The sequence below is a fragment of the Coenobita brevimanus genome, chromosome 87, assembly GCF_032717465.1.
Source record: "Coenobita brevimanus isolate Jiangsu-jjx chromosome 87, ASM3271746v2, whole genome shotgun sequence".
Lineage (NCBI taxonomy): Eukaryota > Metazoa > Arthropoda > Malacostraca > Decapoda > Coenobitidae > Coenobita > Coenobita brevimanus.
In genome coordinates this window covers 12,813,926-12,832,998 of record NC_137040.1, presented here as the reverse complement: position 1 = coordinate 12,832,998, position 19,073 = coordinate 12,813,926, and the positions used below count along the sequence as shown (strand labels likewise).

The following is a 19,073-nucleotide window of genomic DNA, read 5'->3' as shown; positions in this document are numbered from 1 at the left end:
ACCGACTTCCACACATATATCCCAGCTATACTCCCACTCTCTCACCTCTCCATTTAGTCTCAGCTAATCCACATATGTCCATTCTTGCACCTTCAAGCACCTGGACAATCTCTCTTTCCCTTACCATTCGCATCCCTTGCATTCCATGTTGCAATCTGAACCATGTTCTTTGTCCTGTCCCTGGTCGTCAACTGTTTGTCTATCCCAGTCCAAGGCTTCTCGTTTGCATTTCTAGTTAGTTGTGTTCTGGGGAGGAGCAAAACCCCCTGCCAACTCACTTGCTGACATGTGAGGAACATGTGTTGATAATGTATAATAATCAAACATTACACCTCTGATCCATTATCCTTCAGTGTAATGACAATCATGTTCTCATCTAAGTTCTTCGTGGAACAACTAAGCCTGATTTTTTTATCAAGCTACCTGACAAGTCCCTGTCATCTGATGCTGTCGAAACTATTCCAACATCACCCGAGCATGCTCAGTATTCTTACCATCTTTTATGGTTTTTCTATGTTCACTTGCTTCCTTGAATCACTGTCTGCATAGAATTTCACTATAAATTCCCCTTTGCTTCTCTATATCACAAGCAGTTGGTGAACCAATACCATGTGTGTCACATGCATACTGCATGGGAACACCACTGTCCAGTTTTTTCAACAGTCCTAGCTTCTCCTGCTTTTATTTTTTTTAGCATAATAAAAATATCTTACTGCATTTATTCCCTCCAAATGCCTGTTAATACACCACTGTTACCATAGAGGTGAATGAAAATATATGTGAAGATACAGACGGCCAGTGCGGTAGGTCACCTAGTAGCTATGTATCAGTAGCCATGGTAACCGTGTGCCTCGTGGCGACTTGCGTCCATTTGAAAACAACCTCGAAACGTAATAACACTTCATGCACTCCACACTCATTAATTATCAAGTGTCTCAGTAGATAACAGTGATGCGAAAACCCTTTTGATTTGGCTATGGTAGTAATTATAAACTAATGCAAGTGATGATATAGTATTTATGGATAAGCTTAACTAAAAGAACTAGAACTAACAAGAACAAAACTGATGATTGGGAATGGTTAACTGTAAGAAGTTTCTGATCAATGAAAAAATACATCAATAACAATGTTGGCTCACAATGTTAGTTAGGAAGAAAAGGGTTGTATGGTTCGCAACTGAGAGGAGCAGAATTGATGTAAACACTGCTGGTCCTGTCCCTCCAGTCATTTTATGGGTATTCGGATATTAGGCAAAGGACTGACTATAAACTTATGAGACTTGAAACAATTAACATTTACTTTCATTTATTGCTTTACTTGGTTACTGCAGGAGTTTCATCACTGTGGTAGTTTGCCGGACCAATTAACCACAATCAAGGACGTTTGACTATACTGGAATAGACTGGTGTTTATGCTTTACACAACCATTAACACTTGCATCTTTCTTAGAAGCCATAGCTAAGGTTAAATGTAAGTAAAATGAGACAAGTAGCGCAAATATTACAGGGATCACTACCAAGACATGCAGTGCATGCACCACTACCTGCAACTGTCCAGTAAACTAGTCTGTTAGGTGTGGGAATTTCAAGTGCCCTCTCGTAATATTGTAAAGACTAAAAGAGGTGTCATACTATCCCATGCCAGAAAATTGTTGTTGTACATGTACTGTATACCCTCATTAACGTATCCTCCACATGTCATGGTGGTCATAGGTTTTTCTATATTGTTACATGTTGCCAGGATGCTGGATGATTTTCTATGGAATAAAAGATCTGGACTACAGTAGCCTAGTCTTAAACCCTCCTATGTCCTTGAAGGGTTATATACCATATAAAGGCTTGGTTGCAGTATAAAATAAGTACAGTACATTTCTTTAAAGTGTATTAACAATTACAGTACTGACCTCCAAATCCACAGAAACCAGTCTCTTTATAGTCTTTACAGAGGTCAGGCTGGTAGTCCCATCTGACTGTGGCACGAAGGTGATCTGGTGCTCGCATGGGGCCCTTTCGCACACTCCCACTGGCTGCGTTGCCCTGTGCTGTGTCCTTCTTCTCATAGAACTGAGTATAGTTATTCAGGCCTCGGTACACCTTGTCATCAGCTTGCCCTCGAGTTTCCTGTAAATACTTCCTGTTAATGGGCTTCAAGTGCATCAATACTATGCATGCATTCATTCATCATCCAATCCTGTGTTGCTCCATGAGGAGCATGGGAACATGAGGCTAGGCAAGTTGGTCTTGACATTTAAAATGAGAGTGACCAGCCTCACTCATCTCTGAGTGGAATATGTGAGCAATAAACCCCAACCATCCCTTGGATGTAAGCCTGCACAGACCCAATCCGATTGAAGCGCCTTAATCACCCACTATGTAACCTCTGCGATATCTATTACATGTCATGAAATGACAAAGATCACTGTAATCTATCTTTACCCAGTTAACTTAACTTCGAAAGGACTGGGCACAAACAAATAGCCTCCATGTCACCTTGCCCTCAGCTATCAAGTTGCCCTTCCTCTCCTCACACCACCCTTATTCAGACACCTCTCTACACCATTCCTCCACCTCACTGTCTCTCCCTCCCCCTCACTTACACACACACTCCTTAGCAATTTCTCCGTCTGTGTTCTCTCCACATGGACAAACTACTTTTAATGTGAAATACATATTTACAGTTAATGCTAAAATAAGCAAACCAGCCAAACAAGAATTCATAAATTATACGGTACAAATACAGTATCAACAATGAGGTGACAATTTCAAGGCAAATAATATCTTACATGGTTGCTGTTTACCAAAACCTAGCTATATGAGAGTTCCATCTATTTCTATTGCCAGACGCCTCAATCCCATATGGGGTGGCCACAAACAAATCATCTCCATGTAGTCCTGTCCAATGCCACTTCACTGCCTTGCTCCCAGCTCACACCCTCCTCTCTCATATATCTCTCCACTCCATCCTTTCATCTCATATTCGGTCTGCCCCTCCCTCTCCCCCCCTCCATCTCACTCGCATACACTCTCTTTATTAGTCTCTCGCTCTCCATCCTCTCTACATGGCCAAACCACCTCAATGTATTCCTCCTAACGCTTTCCATCACATCCACATCCATACCACAGCGCTCCTTCACTTTCTCATTTGTCAGTCCCTCTCTCCATGTAACTCCACATGCTCCTCTCAAATAACTCATTTCCACTGTTCTCACTCTTGAATTGTGTCCTTCCAACAAGGTCCAAGATTCACTTCCATGTGTTAGAACTGGTACTACAATACTGTCATGCAGTGACTTTTTTACTTCCACGCTCACTTCCCTGTTCCTTATCACTGCTCTCAGAGAACCAGCAACCTTTCTTCCCTGCTGTACCCTTTCAAGCACTTCACCCTCTAACCTTCCAATCTTACTCATCGCACTACCCAAGTACTTAAATGCACTCATATTTTCCATTTCCTCCTCATCCAGCCTCACTGTACATTCAGTGACTCCACTTCTCTCAAAGACCATACCTTTACTCTTCCCTACATTCACCTTTAGATTCCATTTCATACACACACTCCCAAATTCATTCACCAAGTCTGCAGTTCCCCTTCGTCTTCACTTAACATTACAGTATCTTCTGCAGACAAGAGTACAGGGAGTTTCCAAACACTGCCCTCTCATATTAGGGTGGCTCCAACATCTACTGCTCTACCTTGTATCTATTTTGTAACATCCATAACCCCTTATAATATCTACATGTACTGAACACCATGAAAAGATGACCAGGGGAAAAAATGCCATCCATGTGGAGTCTGTTATGTACTTGGATTATTCTTCTCTACGATGTCAGGTACGGAACATTCACGAAACATGTACAGTAAACCTTAGTTCTAATGGACACATTGGGGGAAGGGCAGTCCAGCAGAATAGACTCTGTTAGTTCTGAATGCTGCCAAATTAGCCTAAAGAATAATAAATAAACAATACCATGCACACTACATACACACTGTTTCGTTTCGTTTCGCTTTTAAAGGCTTCAACATGCTTGCATGCATCAGCCTTGGTCACCTAATGGCAGCTCTCCATGCTGCATGATCTGCTGCAGCCTCCCTGTTCAGTCCCTTAACCCTGAGGTCACACTTAATGACCTCATCCCATGTCTTTCTCGGTCTACCTCTCATAACCCCACCCCCAATATTAACACTTCTCACCTTCTGCACCCAATTATCATCCCCCATCCTCTCCACATGCCCAAACCATCTCAATCTACCTCCCCTCATCACAACACCAATACACTCCAGTCCCATCCTACCTCTCAACTCTTCCATCGTAAACCCAGCCCCCCTAGACCTTGCACGCAGGGACACACTACACATCCACCTAATCATTGTCATTTCTGTACATCTGAGCCTGCAAATATCCTCCTCCTTTACTGCCCAGGTCTCACTACCATACAGCATTACACTCCTAACACATGCTGCATACAAAGACCCCTTAGCATGTAGGGAGAGTCCTCTCAATGTCAGGAGAGGCAAGAGCTCCCTGAACTTCTTCCAACCATTTCTCACTCTAGCCACAGAGCTAGCTCCAGCCCCACCTCCAGCACATAACATGTCTCCCAAACAACAAAATTCTTCCACACACTCAAGAGATTCACCAGCAAGTTCAATCTTTTCACGCCTGACAATCTCCACCTGCTCTCCCCAACACGCTGTACACATAAAATCAGCATTATCTCGCAGTCTACCTCTGATACCACTACATCTCTTGTGCACCGATTTATCACAAACACCGCACAAGATGGAATTACTTCCCACGCCCTTGTGGCAAACTGCACATGGCCACTCTCCCTCGTCTTTGACAGTAACGCCACCAACCCTAGATATCATCACTTTTGTTTTATCTGCATTTACCCTTAAGCCTTTGTGCCCCATACCATCTCTCCACTTCCTAAATCTTTCCTCCGCCTCCCTTTCGGTCTCTGCAATCAACACCAAATCATCAGCATACAACATCTCCCACGGGAGTCCGTTTCTGAAGTCACGTGAGAGAGCTTCAATTACCATGACAAACAAGATGGGACTCAAAACTGACCCCTGATGCACACCAGCATTCACGGAAAACTCATCACTCAAATCTCCATTCACTCTTATCTGGGTGCGAGCATCCACATACATAGCCATAACAACCCTAACCAGCCACTCCTCCAAGCCAAGCTTTCTCACTGCCCACTTCACCACCTCTCTAAGGACTCTGTCAAAGGCCTTTTCCAAATCAACAAAAACAAAATACAGATCCCTTTTCTTACCAATATATTTTTCCTGAAGCTGTCGAACAATGAATATGACATCAGTGGTCCCCCTACCTGGCATAAATCCAAACTGCATCTCATCAATATTTTTATATTGAAATATGTTTATTTTGAAATAATTTATATGATTATATCACTATAGTGGTTGGTAGGGGCACTCACCATCCACTCACTCTATGTAGTGCTGCTCTCAGGTGCCTGCCCTTTCCTCTCTTCCTTCTGTCTTTCCATCCTTTCCGTTCTGTCTTTCTTTCCTTCATTTTTTCCTCTTCCTTCTGTCTACCGATGACTCTACATTGAGTGACAAGCCAAGTGATTTCCTGTACACCAAGAAACCATTTACTACACTGGGTGGTAACCATATAACCAAAGTAGAGCATCTGGTGGTTTAGTGGGCAATTAAAGCGCTCCAATTGGATTGCGCCGGTGCAGGTTTATATCCAAGAGTTGACTGGGGTTTGTTGCTCACGGAATGCCACTCAGGGATGAGTGAGGCTGGTCACTCTCATCTTAAATGTTAGGACCAACTTGCCTAGCCCTAGACTCCTACGCTCCTCATGGGGTAACACTGGATTTGATGATGATGATGATGATGATGATGATATCACTGGAATATATTATACAGTAGTACTGTTCACTGTATATAGAACATAATACAATACTCTGATGTTTGTGAAAGGCATAAGTGGGAAAATCTCACCATAACAGACCACAACCTGTTACCTGTCTCTATTCTCTTCTTCTCTCAACCATTTTCCTACTTTCCTCCTGTACATTTCTCTTTGTCATTTTTCCTCTCTCTTTCCTTTCCTCCTTCTGTTACTTTTATCCCCCTCTCTTATGCCATTACTTGTCATATCTATTTACCTACAGCCAGACACCATGATCCCATAAGGGGTGGTTGTTTGTCTTTGAGTTTGTTGTTTTATCCAAAGGTTATAAATATAAAATAAAGCAATGAAAGAATGGAATTTGAGGAAATTCCACTAAATAAAGGAATCAGATGAAACTGCTTCCCTTCATTCTGCTGATCAGTTGGTCAATACATACTTACATAAGCATACCCACTCAAAAATATCCTATGTGTCAAACGAAAATGTTATTTTTGTCCCCCCCCCCCTCTCTCTCTCTCTCTCTCGAATCTGGGAGAGTCTTTGTTACCTCAGTCTTTAGATTTATGGGGTCCAGCACAAAAAACATATTTGGGTTCATCGTTCTTTCTAGTACACTTCTCTGAGGTGTGACCAAGACCCTGACAATGGTGACACTGCATAACCCAAAATCTGTTGAAGTATGGCATCTTGTAAAACCTAAACAGATATAATTTCCCTGTTCTACAATGGAAAAGTGCACTTCAGGAGAAATCTGTAAGATGGCACTTTTAGTATCACTCTTAGTTCTTATAAAGAGAAGGTTGAGGGTAGAACCACTTTCCACGAGCATTTTAATTTTGCTGTTCTTACCTCAAGTGCTTGAAATGATGCCAATGACTTCCAGGGAAGGAAAAGGGCCTGTCACGGTCATCTTTGACAGAATTTTCTTTGGCTCAGAAACTCAGCAAATAATATCAGAACTGAAATATGACTTCTCTGCTGCATAAACATCTGCCTTAGCTCCTTCTGTGGTTAGCTTAACATGAAGGGCCCATAATCTTGTCTCCTTATAGCTATTAACTTGAAATGACTTAAGTGCCCTCTCCACATCTCCAGTAGCTGCAGACAACCTAGCCTTATCATTCTCGGTGCCATCCTTTGGTTTCAGCATCAGTACTTGTTGGTTATGTTCTGTCCTGTCATAACCCAAACTGCTAATGGGATCATCCCTTTCCTTCAGCAGCTCTTTTAATTAGCGTTTCAAGATGTCAGCAAATGATTTCAAGGGTTCATGGGGAGTTGCCTAAGTAACACTGATCCTATCTTCCAAAGCTTTCAGTCTCAAAGATATTTATTATCATCATCATCATCATCATCTAATCCCGTGTTGCCCCATGAGGATGTAGGAACCTGGGACTAGGCCAGTTGGTCCTGACATTTAACCCCAAAAACGCGGCCATGGACAGCCGACCCCCCCCCGGGTGGCGGGGTAGGATCGTGGTCTGAGTACCTGTAGGAAAATATTAGCCAAAAATCAGAGATTAACCCTAGAACATTATACTTGGTAGGGCAGATAGTACTTACATTCAGCTTTCTCCAGAGACAGGTTTTGAGCCTTCGTGGACTACCCAAGGACTTGTGGAGACTTGCAAAGTTGGGTAACAAAATCTTCACTTTCACACCTCCAGCAACCCGGTTTCCCCTCTACCACAGCCTCATTCTGTCACAGTAAACTTTATACTACAACGTACAGGTAGTTTGGAATCCGTATTTGTACAATAAGCACTGAAAATAAGGCTAAAATCAACGGAGTGTACGGCAGACATGCAGCGCGGCAGCAGTCTTCCCGTCACTCAACAAACATTTCCATTTTCACAGCTAAAAACACGTATACTACATTATTTTCAATCATAGTACTTCCCAAAAGACCACCGCGGCGCGCTTTTATTCTGCCTTATGCCCGTCACTTTATTCTTGTTCCTGTCAGCCGCTCGCACTGACTCGGAAGAGCTAGAACTCGCCATAATGTCACTTTGAAAGCCTGCGGTAAACTGACGCTAAACAGGGGCAAACCGCGCGAAAAAAAGCTAGTGTGACAACTGTGGAAACAAGCGTTTCCTATTAGCATAAACTGCTTGTGAGAGGAGAGTGCAGATTTACAGTTCTGAACAGTCAGAGCACTGCCATATATCACAGCCAGGCTGGCCGGGCCATGGTGGGTGGGGAGGGTGGAAAAACGCGATACTTGGCAACAACGGAGGTCAGTAGTACAAAGGTCAAGTATGCTAATTGTAGCTAAAGGGTGGCGGTACTGATAGACAATACCAGCTGGAACATCCTTGCCCGCGTTTATTCAAAATTAACTCGAATCGCAAACGCGACGATCCGCCGTTATGTCCTTTTTGGCGATCGTCGCAAAAGCGACGCTCCGCGTTTAAAGGGTTAAGATGAGAGTGGCCAACTTCACTCATCCCCAAGTGGTACCATGTGAGCAATAAACCCTAACCACCCCTTGGATATAAACCTGCACAGGCTCAATCCAACTGGAGTGCCTTAATTACTCACTAACCACCAGGCTCCTTAACTTGGGTATATGGTTACCAACCAGCATAGTAAATGGTTTCCTGGTGTACAGGAAACCATTTGGCTTGTCACTCAGTGTAGAGTCACTGATAGGCAGAAGGAAAAAAGAATGAAGGAAACAAGACAGAGGAGGGAGTGAAGAGTTGCTCGTAGGCATAGGGAAGAGCAAAGAATTAAGGTAAAAAGACAGAAGAGGAAGGAAGGAAAGAAAGATGGAAGAGAGGAAAGGGAAGTCACCTGAGAGCAGTGTTACATCGACTGAGTAGATGGAGAGCAATATTTCCCCTATAAAACTGTCAAGGGCACCTCTGAAAAGCAACTCGATCTTGTCCGTAATCTCAGTCTCCATACCTGCTCCGGCAGTGCCCACATCACAACTAACACAGAACCACCAGATTCCAGGTCACCTTTTTGACATATGGTATACAGTACATCCCCCTAGTAGCACCAATATGGGCGGCAGAGGACGTCGCATTCTAGGAATTAGTGTAGTGAATACATAAAGTTATGGGAGAAATTACATATGGGAGGCACCCCCCTTCTTGGGCAACCCTTGAGATGCCTTTCAAACCTAACTATTGTACTATACAGGGAAACTATCTAAGACATATTGCCTAAGATAATGTAAACCAACAAGATTATGGTTTTACTAGGTAAGTCATCAAGGATATGGCTTAACTAAACCAACAAGAATATGGCTGCTCACCTTTACCCAAGAGGACAACAGGCGTGATGGAGGTAAGAAGAGGATCCGAGGCAGGATGAGGCACCTAGCGTGCATCTCCTGCATCACCCACCACACCACCTGACACACCACTTTCCTCACTACTTTCGTCACCTGCACTTTCAACACTTTCACTACCTAATGCACTTACTTCATTCATAAACCCTTCAAAGTCTATTTCTGACACCTCAGACATCAAATCAGCCTCTTGATCCTCCTCAGGATATCGCTCTTCTGATGCTGAAGGGAGCGATCCCTCACTTTGTTCAAGCCGAAGGAAACGGGTGATGAGTGTTTGCTTCCATCTGTTTACTTCCTGGCTGTGCTTGTCGGCGTAGTAGCGGATGGTTCTGTCCAGTGAAGACATCACCTCCTCCACTCACAACTAAGAGCGTTCAATGTCCTTGAATTCTTCCTTGAATTTATCAAGGGCACACAGTACCCCACTGATCTCCATCATGGTCAAATCTTCACTCTCCATCACTGGTGCTGCTGCCTTTTCTGCTGCTATCTCCTGCTCAAGGTGGGCGAAGCGTAGGCAACTGTTATCACTTTTTTGGGGGGCAATGTCGTGTACTCAGGGTAACCCCAGATTTGGGCCACTCTTCGCTGCCCATCCTGCTTACAAGGAGTTCAATCCATGTAGTAATAAAAAATACACTAAAATTTAAAAAAAAAATAAGTCCTTGTGTAAAAGGGGGATCACGTACTTGGAACTTGTGTACTGTGGGGATGTACTGTATCTGTAATCCTCCTCCTCAGGAGGATTACAGATATGATGCCAATTACCACAATGCCAACAGTTCAGAGCACTGGCTGATTTTGCAACAAAATTTCTGCATCACAGGCATTGAATCTCATCAGCCAGATCTAGCTCAATGGGTTACTTGGGTAATCCCAGGCAGCAATAATGTTAAAATTAAGACACCAGAAAGAAAGGATATACATAAAAAGAAAAAATGAACAAAAGTAAATGAAGCATAACTGCTAGATGTTATGTATCACCCTACCCATTGGTTCCACTTGAACAGATACTCAATGTACTAATGGTGAGCACCAATTGAAGGTGAGGACAGGCTACCCTACCTCTTACAGAAAGGGGCAGGGGTACTTGCAATTACAGTAACTTTTCCAATTACAAATGACGAAACAGACAGTTGTGCTTTGCTTAACCCCTTAAACGCGGCCGTGTACAGTCGCGCCCCCCCCGAGTGGCGGGGTTGTATCGCGGTCTGCGTACCTGTAGGAAAATATTCGCCAAAAATCAGTGATTAACCCTAGAACATTATACTTGGTATGGCAGATAGTACTTACATTCAGCTTTCTCCAGAGACAGGTGTTGAGCCTTCGTGGACTACCCAAGGACTTGTGGAGACTTGCAAAGTTGGGTAACAAAATCTTCACTTCCACACCTCCAGCAACCCGGTTTCCCCTCTACCACAGCCTCATTCTGTCACAGTAAACTTTATACTACAACGTAAAGGTAGTTAGGAATCCGTATTTGTACAATAAGCACTGAAAATAAGGCTAAAATCAACGGAGCGTACGGCCGACATGCAGTGCGGCGGCGGTCTTCCCGTCACTCAACAAACATTTCCATTTTCACAGCTAAAAACATGTATACTACATTATTTTCAATCATATTACTTCCCAAAAGATCACCACGGCGTGCTTTTTATTCTGCCTTACGCCCGTCACTTTATTCTCGTTCCTGTCGGCCGCTTGCACTGACTCGGAAGAGCTAGAACTCGCCATAATGTCACTTTGAAAGCCTGCGGTAAACTGACGCTAAACAGGGGCAAACCGTGAGAAAAAAAGCTAGTGTTACAACTGGGGAAACAAGCGTTTCCTATTAGCATAAACTGCTTGTGAGAGGAGAGCGTAGATTTACAGTTCTGAGCACTCAGAGCGCTGCCATGTATCACAGCCAGGCTGGCAGGGGCCGTGGTGGGGGGGGGGACGGGGGAAAAACGCGATACTTGGCAACAACGGAGGTCAGTGGTACAAAGGTCAGGTGTGCTAAAAGTAGCTAAAGGGTGGTGGTACTGATAGACAATACCAGCTGGAGCCTGCCTGCCCGCGGTTATTCAAAATTTACTAGAATCGCAAACGCGACGCTCCGCCGTTATGTCCTATTTGCCGAGCGTCGCAAACGCGACGATCCGCGTTTAAAGGGTTAACAGCAAACCTAGGACTCACCTCACAGGCTATGTCACTGCCACTGTGCAAAGCAGTGACAGTAACAGTACCTGATATGGCCTGCACTAATCACTGGACTAATTTGTTATTAATTACTTAAGAAAAATCATAAATAATTCTAACTTTTGCTTTTGATGGCTATTCATGAACATGGTTCATGAATGTGAAAGTGTATCATTATGTGTACAAAAGCTTTAGTATTGACAAAATTTATATCTGAAGACTGTCTATCAATCTACCTTACCAATATTTTAGTCCCTCCCAGAAACTCGCCCACAAGAGGTGGCCATGACTAATGTTTCCCGGTTGCTCTGTAAGTACACATCTCTTGCTTTCTCAATCACTCTTCTTAAACTGCCAACACTTTCAAATATAGATTATTCTGTTCTTCTCTCCCTTGTAGCTGAAGACTTTTATCTTACAATACAGTACACCCCCCTCGTACACGCCTATATGGGCAGCAGTCGTGCTCGCATAATAGGATTTCGCGTACTAAGAATACATAAACTAATGGGAAAATTAACATATGGGCGGCACCCCCCCTCTATCAGTGACCTTTTTTATCTGTTTGAGGGAAAATATCTAAGACATATACAGTACAGTACTGTACCTAAGATATAACTGAAATAACACGAATATGGCTGCTCACCTTAATCAAAGAAGACAAAAGGCTTGATGAATGTAAGAAGGGGTTCTGAGGCAGGGTGAGGCACTTAGTGTGCACCCCCTGCACCACCCGCCACACCACCCGATGCACTGTCAGCCGCACCACCTGCCTCACCAACCTCATCAACACTTTCACGAGCCACCTCACTCACTTCCTCCATGAATCCTTCAAAGTCTATTGATGACACCACTGACATCATCTTATCCTCTAGTTCCTCCACAGGAATTGGCTCTGCAGAAGAAGACACTGCTTCCTCAGGTTCCTGAATTTGTGGTGGCCACTGAATTCAACGGGTGGAGAGGTGGCACTTAGTGGAGAGGCAGGTGTTGCTCTCGGGGTTCACATTGGAAAACACCTGTTTTGGGCGTTTTCTCCTGCCGCCTCACGTCATGTGGGTGTGACTCACGTACTCTGGTTAGGAAAATATTAAAAATAGATCCTCATGCACTAGGGGTTTTGTGTACTAGGATTTTGCGTACTAGGGGGATGTACTGTATCACCAGTCACCTTAGTACTGTATGTTTCTCATCTTTCAGCCCACAACATCATACATTATACCTTCAACTCTTTCAGCCAATACATCCTAATATGTACATTACTGGTGGCTGCATACTATTTCCCTCTATTGTTTGGAGAGAGATGCTTTGTATTGCATGAGATTCTGCTGTCCCAATATGTATGCCGAACCAGCTGCTGATTCTCTCTCATCTTGATACTAGGTTCTCTATAGCTGATCAACAAATGATCGTGGGCCCTTCAGGCCCCTCGCACTTGCTCCTGTGGAGGGCTTTTGTGTTTATGTGCTGTTCTAGTGTAATGCTGTCACTTGGATTTTCTGCAGCTAACCAACTGATCGTGTTATTTGCAGCTTCAGGAATGGAACCCAAGTTGTTTGAACGCAAGTCCGAAATACACACACAGACACACGGCTACTGCTATAGTATAATTATTTTAGTTGTACCCATGGGCAAGAAATTCTACGGAGATCCTATGCCGGGCGCCAGGAGCGGCGTTTTTTGGTCAAAATGTGATCGCTCATTAACCCTTAGGCGCCGGGCATGGGTTTCCCTATCCACGTTCCAGAACCGGATTATTTTCAGGAAAATCGATTTTCCCCAAAATATATATTTTCTAATTACAAATCAATCACAAATGACAAAAAACACATTAAAAAGCACATACTTACTCTCTGTTGGCGATTTGGAGGTGGTTGTGTGGTGTGAGAGAGGAGGTGCGTGGCGGCTGGGTTGAGCATTTTCAAGGTCGTGGTGGTGTGGTAGTGGAGAAAGAAGGGATGATATCTCGTGCCAAAATAAGTGTTGAGTGTGCCTCTCTTTCACTAATTCACAATCCCATATCAATACAATATTACAACTAAAATAGCAAAAAAACACAAGAAAGTAACTGGTAAAAATTGGCTTATTCTATGTTTTCCATGATATTTATTTTCTAACAAACTTATGTCTGTTTAGGTATTCACAATTATTTACACACTATTTCACTGTTTTTTAGTACTTCTTGACAATGTGATACTCCCTAAAGGCTGGCTATGGTCAGTACAAGTGTACTCAAGCACCCATACACTCTCCCCCACACCCCTCATGGCCCCCTAGTTGCAATCCCGACAAACTCACCCGACCCCACCCCTCCCGACCCATACCCCTACCCCAAACCAGTATCAACTGGTTCCAAGGCCACACTCTCCCTATGCAGGCCTCCCACCACCCTCCACCACAGCCCTCCTCCTTGCTGGGCTGCCCTCCCACCCCTCCCCCACCCCCACCCTGCCCCCTACCCTGGCCAGCCAGCATGACCCCGCGCACCGGCCATTCCGGGACAATACTCTGTGTCCATATGGCACGATACGAAGTTCAAACACGCTCGTGAAAAATTAAAACGTCATATGACATGGACCGTAGGCCTCTACCAACACGTCATATGACGTGGACCAGTGCCTGGGGGTTAAATATAGTAAAAGTTTTTCAATTGTGATGGGACCAAGTTTTTTCACATTACCGAACTTTTTGCAGTTTTTGTGCCAATTTTGGTAGGATGTGAATGTGTAGTTTTGGCTGCCCAAAATACAAACACACACACACACACACACACACACACACACAAACACACACACACACACACAAACACACACACACACACACACACACACACACACACAAACACACACAGCTACTGTTATAGTATATTAGATACATTTATGAGGAGCAAATCTAGTACCAGGATTCAAACTGTAGAGAACACCTAGAATGATAAAAGTTCCAGCCATCATCCAATTCATTTTGCTCCACCAGCAGCATCAGGGTCTGAAATATCGGTGCTCGGTTCTGACATTTAAGGTAAGGGTGACCAGTCTCACTTTCCCCTAAGTGCCATTATGTGAGCAATAAACCTCAACCATTACTTAAAAACACACTGAGGTGGTTTGGCCATGTGGAGAGGATGGAGAGTGAAAGACTGATGAGGAATGTGTATGCGAGTGAGGTGGAGGGGGAGAGAGGGAGGGGGAGGCCAAGGATGAGATGGAGGGATAGAGTGGAGAGGTATATGGGAGAGGGGGGTGTGAGCTGGGAGCAGGACAGTGAAATGGCAGGGGATGGCAACGTGGAGGTGCTTTGTTTGTGGCCACCCCATATGGGATTAAGGCATCTGGCAATAGATAGATAGACAGACAGACATTACTTAGATGTATATCATTATGGATCTCATCCAGTTAGAGCTCCATCAATGACTAGACTGCTAGTGTCCTTTGGTTACAGTATGTAGTTGCCAACCAACATAATAAATACCAGAAGTTTCCCTGTGTTACAAGAAGCCTCAACATGAAGTCACCTAAAGGTAGCACTATTTCAAATGAGTGGATGGTGGATGTCCCTACCTACCACCAACAACAGACATAAGCTAAGTGACTGTAAGGTACAGTATATTATAAATTCATAATAATAAGTTTTAATAAGCTTGTATGAGACTACTGATGCCCATACCTTGTTGACTTGAAGTGATCTCTCAAAAATAGCCTGAGCATCTCTATCTTTCTCTGTCTCAAACTGAATGGTGGAGGTAGCACCCATATCTCTTGGTCCTTCTCTATCTCCTGTACGTCTTGATTTGTAAGATGACCTGGTAATATACAAAAAGAGTAAATACAGCAATACTACAATGCCTGCCTAAAATGACTGACTGGCTAATTACAAAAATATCTACTCTATATAACAGAGAGACAATCAGAATCTTCATACAAGTTTTAATGCCATTCAGTGAATAACTCTGAAATAACAATGTTCAAATAATGAGGCGATTTGTTTGTGGCCACCCCAAACGGGATTGAGGCGTCTGGCAATAGACAGATAGATAGAAATAATGATCTCTTTATCTGAAGGGTAAAATCAATACTGCAAGAAAAAAACTGTTGCTGATTGATGAATGGAATAAGATTTAGTTGTCTGAATGAATGAAGAGTAAAGTACTGCACTGCAGGGGCGTCATTTCAATTTTCCTTGAGGGGGGCATAGGCCATTTAGGAGGCCCCTCCTACTCCCACCTCCCCACGTGGGTGGGGTGGCAAGCGAGCATTTTGAAGCCACATGCAAAGCTATGGTCAGGGAATTAAAGCAGTAGACAAATATATATATATGATATTATATATATATATATATATGTATATATATATATATATATATATATATATATAAATCCATCCATCATCCAATCCTACATTGCCCCATGAGAAGTGTAGGAGCCCGGGGCTAGGCAGCTGGTCCTGACATTTAAGATGAGAGTGACCAACCTCACTCATCCCTGCGTGGCATTATATGAGCAATCAACCCCAACCACCCCTTGGATATAAACCTTCACCGGCTCAATCTGACTGGAGTGCAATAATTACCCACTACACCACCAGGTGCCAAAATTTGGTTATATGGTTACCACCCAGCGTAGTAAATGGTTTCCTGGTGCACAGGAAACCATCTGGCTTGTCACTCAGTGTAGAGTCATCCACAGGCTGAAGGAAGTGGAAAGAATGAAGGAAGGAAAGACAGAAGAGGGAGTGTAAAGTCACCCGTAGGCAAAAGGACAAGGAAAGAATGAAGGAAAGAATGAAGGAAAGAAAGACAGAAGAGAATGGAAGGAAATAAGGATGGAGAGGAAAGGGCCAACACTCGAGAGCAGCACTACATCGAGTGAGTGGATGGTGAGTGCCCCCACCTACGACAAATATATATATATATATATATATATAGTAATCCCTCTAATATCCAAACGCCCAATATCCGAACATCCCCACTAACCGGATATAATCGTCCTGGGATCCAATATTCCCAAAATGGGCCAAAAACCACAAAAAATTCGAGAAAAATCTGACTTTTTTCCCACCCGTAATTTGAAATTGCCGCCTGGCGCCGAACAGCTGTTACACCATGGTCCCTTCACCCCTTCCTTCCTCCCCCCTCCCCCCTCCCCTGTCAGGGTTGCCATTTGGTATTTTTCATTACCAAATGTGGGCCAATTTGGCAATGAAAAATTCGTTTGGTAATCGTCAGATAGATTATTTTCTGGTTAGGAGGGCCGATAGGAGGTTAGCAAGGGATGTTAAAGTTATAGGAAGTGAGGAGTGTGTGCAGCAGCACAAACTATTGATTTGTGATATGGTGCTTAAAGAACAAATGATGAAAAAGAGGACTTATGTACCTAGGAGGAAAATATGGAAGCTGAAAAACCAAGTAGTAAGGGATGCCTTCTATAGCGAGTTGAGGAGAGTGGTGGCTGAACAGGGAGCTGTAGACAGAGGCGTTAATGAACAGTACAGAGCCCTCAAGAACAATTTCTTGAGAGTTACTGATGTAACTTGCGGCTGGACAAGAGGACCACCAAGACATAAAGTAACTTGGTGGTGGGATGAGGGTGTAGAAGCTGCAATTAAGGAGAAAAGAAGGCTTTTCCGGGAATGGAAGAAGGGTGGTAGCAAAGAGGAATATTTGGCTGCCAAGCGTAGGGCTAGGAGAGAGGAATACAGGGCAAAGTCTGAGTCACAGAGACAATTACTTGATAACCTAAATCATGGGGAAAGGAAAAATATATTTAGGGTGGCAGGTCAGGTGAAGAGGGATAATCGGGATATCATAGGTGAGCAGTGTGTGAAGAATGATGAAGGAAGGGTAGTGGTGAACAGTGAGGATATTAAAGATGCATGGAGAGAGCATTATAACCAGTTGCTGAATGAGGAGTTTGACTGGGACAGGGAAGGTTTGGAGCCAGCAGATCCAGTGTCTGGCCCTTGGCCTTTGATTGATACTGCTACTGTGAGTGAGGCAATAGGCAGGATGAGGGTGGGGAAGGCAGCAGGTGTGTCTGGGTTGACTGCCGAAATGTTGAAGGCCTCAGGCGATATAGGGGTGAGTTTAGTCACTGACCTGATAAATAGGATTATTTATGAGTGTGTTGTCCCAGATGATTGGCTGAAGAGTGTAATTGTAAATGTGTATAAAGGGAAGGGTGATGCCCTGGAAAGAGGGAATTATAGAGGTATAAAGCTTTTAGATCAGATAATGAAGGTAATGGAGAGAGTTTTAGAAGGTATGATTAGAGAAAGAGTGAATATTGATGAGATGCAGTTTGGGTTTATGCCAGGTAGGGGGACCACTGATGCCATATTCATTGTTCGACAGCTTCAGGAAAAACATATTGGTAGGAGAAGGGATCTTTATTTTGTTTTTGTTGATTTGGAAAAGGCCTTTGACAGAGTCCCTAGAGAGGTGGTGAAGTGGGCAATGAGAAAGCTTGGCTTGGAGGAGTGGCTGGTTAGGTGGTTATGGCCATGTATGTGGGTGCTCACACCTAGGTGAGAGTGAATGGAGATTTGAGTGATGAGTTTTCCATGATGTTGGTGTGCATCAGGGGTCAGTCTTGAGTCCCATGTTGTTTATCATGGTACTTGAAGCCCTTTCACGTGACTTTAGAAACGGACTCCCGTGGATTTGTTGTATGCTGATGATTTGGTGTTGATTGCAGAGAATGAAAGGGAGGCGGAGGAAAGGTTTAGGAAGTGGAGAGATGGTATGGGGCAAAAGGGTTTAAGGGTAAATGCAGATAAAACAAAAGTGATGATATCTAGGGTTGGTGGCGGTACTGTCAAAGACGAGGGAGAGTGGCCATGTGCAGTTTGCCACAAGGGCGTGGGAAGTAATTCCATCATGTGCGGTGTGTGTGATAAATGGGTGCATAAGAGATGTAGTGGTATCAGAGGTAGACTGCGAGATAATGCTGATTTTATGTGTACGGCGTGCCGGGGTGAGCAGGTGGAGATCGTCAGACGTGAAAGAATTGAACTTGCTGGTGAATCTCTTGAGTGTGTGGAAGAGTTTTGTTATTTAGGAGACATGTTGTGTGCTGGAGGTGGGGCTGGAGCTAGCTCTGTGGCTAGGGTGAGAAGTGGTTGGAAGAAGTTCAGGGAGCTCTTGCCTCTCCTGACACTGAGGGGGCTCTCCCTACGTGCTAAGGGGTCTTTGTATGCAGCGTGTGTTAGGAGTGTAATGCTGTATGGCAGTGAGACCTGGGCAGTGAAGGAGGAAGACATTCGCCGGCTCAGACGTACAGAAATGACAATGATTAGGTGGATGTGCAGTGCGTCCCTGCGTCCAAGGCCTGGAGGGGCTGGGTTTACAATGGAAGAGTTGAGAGGTAGGATGGGACTGGAGTGTATTGGGGTTGTGATGAGGAGAGGTAGATTGAGGTGGTTTGGACATGTGGAGAGGATGGGGGATGATAGTTGGGTGAGGAAGGTGAGAAGTGTTAATATTGGGGGTGGGGTTATGAGGGGTAGACCGAGAAAGACATGGGACGAGGTCATTAAGTGTGACCTTAGGGTTAAGGGACTGAACAGGGAGGCTGCAATGGATCGTGCAGCATGGAGAGCCGCCATTAGGTGACCATGGCCGACACATGCAAGCATGTTGGAGCCTTTAAAAACGAAAACGAAAACGAAAAACGAAAACGAAAAACGA

General features: G+C 44.0%; 1 protein-coding gene across 1 annotated transcript in view; it reads right to left on the bottom strand.

Moving 5' to 3' along the window:
- Positions 1-19,073, bottom strand: part of mdlc (RING finger protein mdlc) — a 74,401-nt gene that overhangs the window by 14,430 nt on the left and 40,898 nt on the right. Inside the window, exons 3-4 of the mRNA XM_080281053.1 lie at positions 15,057-15,192; positions 1,904-2,120 (exon numbers count right to left, since the gene is read on the bottom strand). Of these exons, the coding sequence (XP_080137179.1) occupies positions 1,904-2,120; positions 15,057-15,192 (353 nt within the window). The remainder of the gene's footprint in view (positions 1-1,903; positions 2,121-15,056; positions 15,193-19,073) is intronic.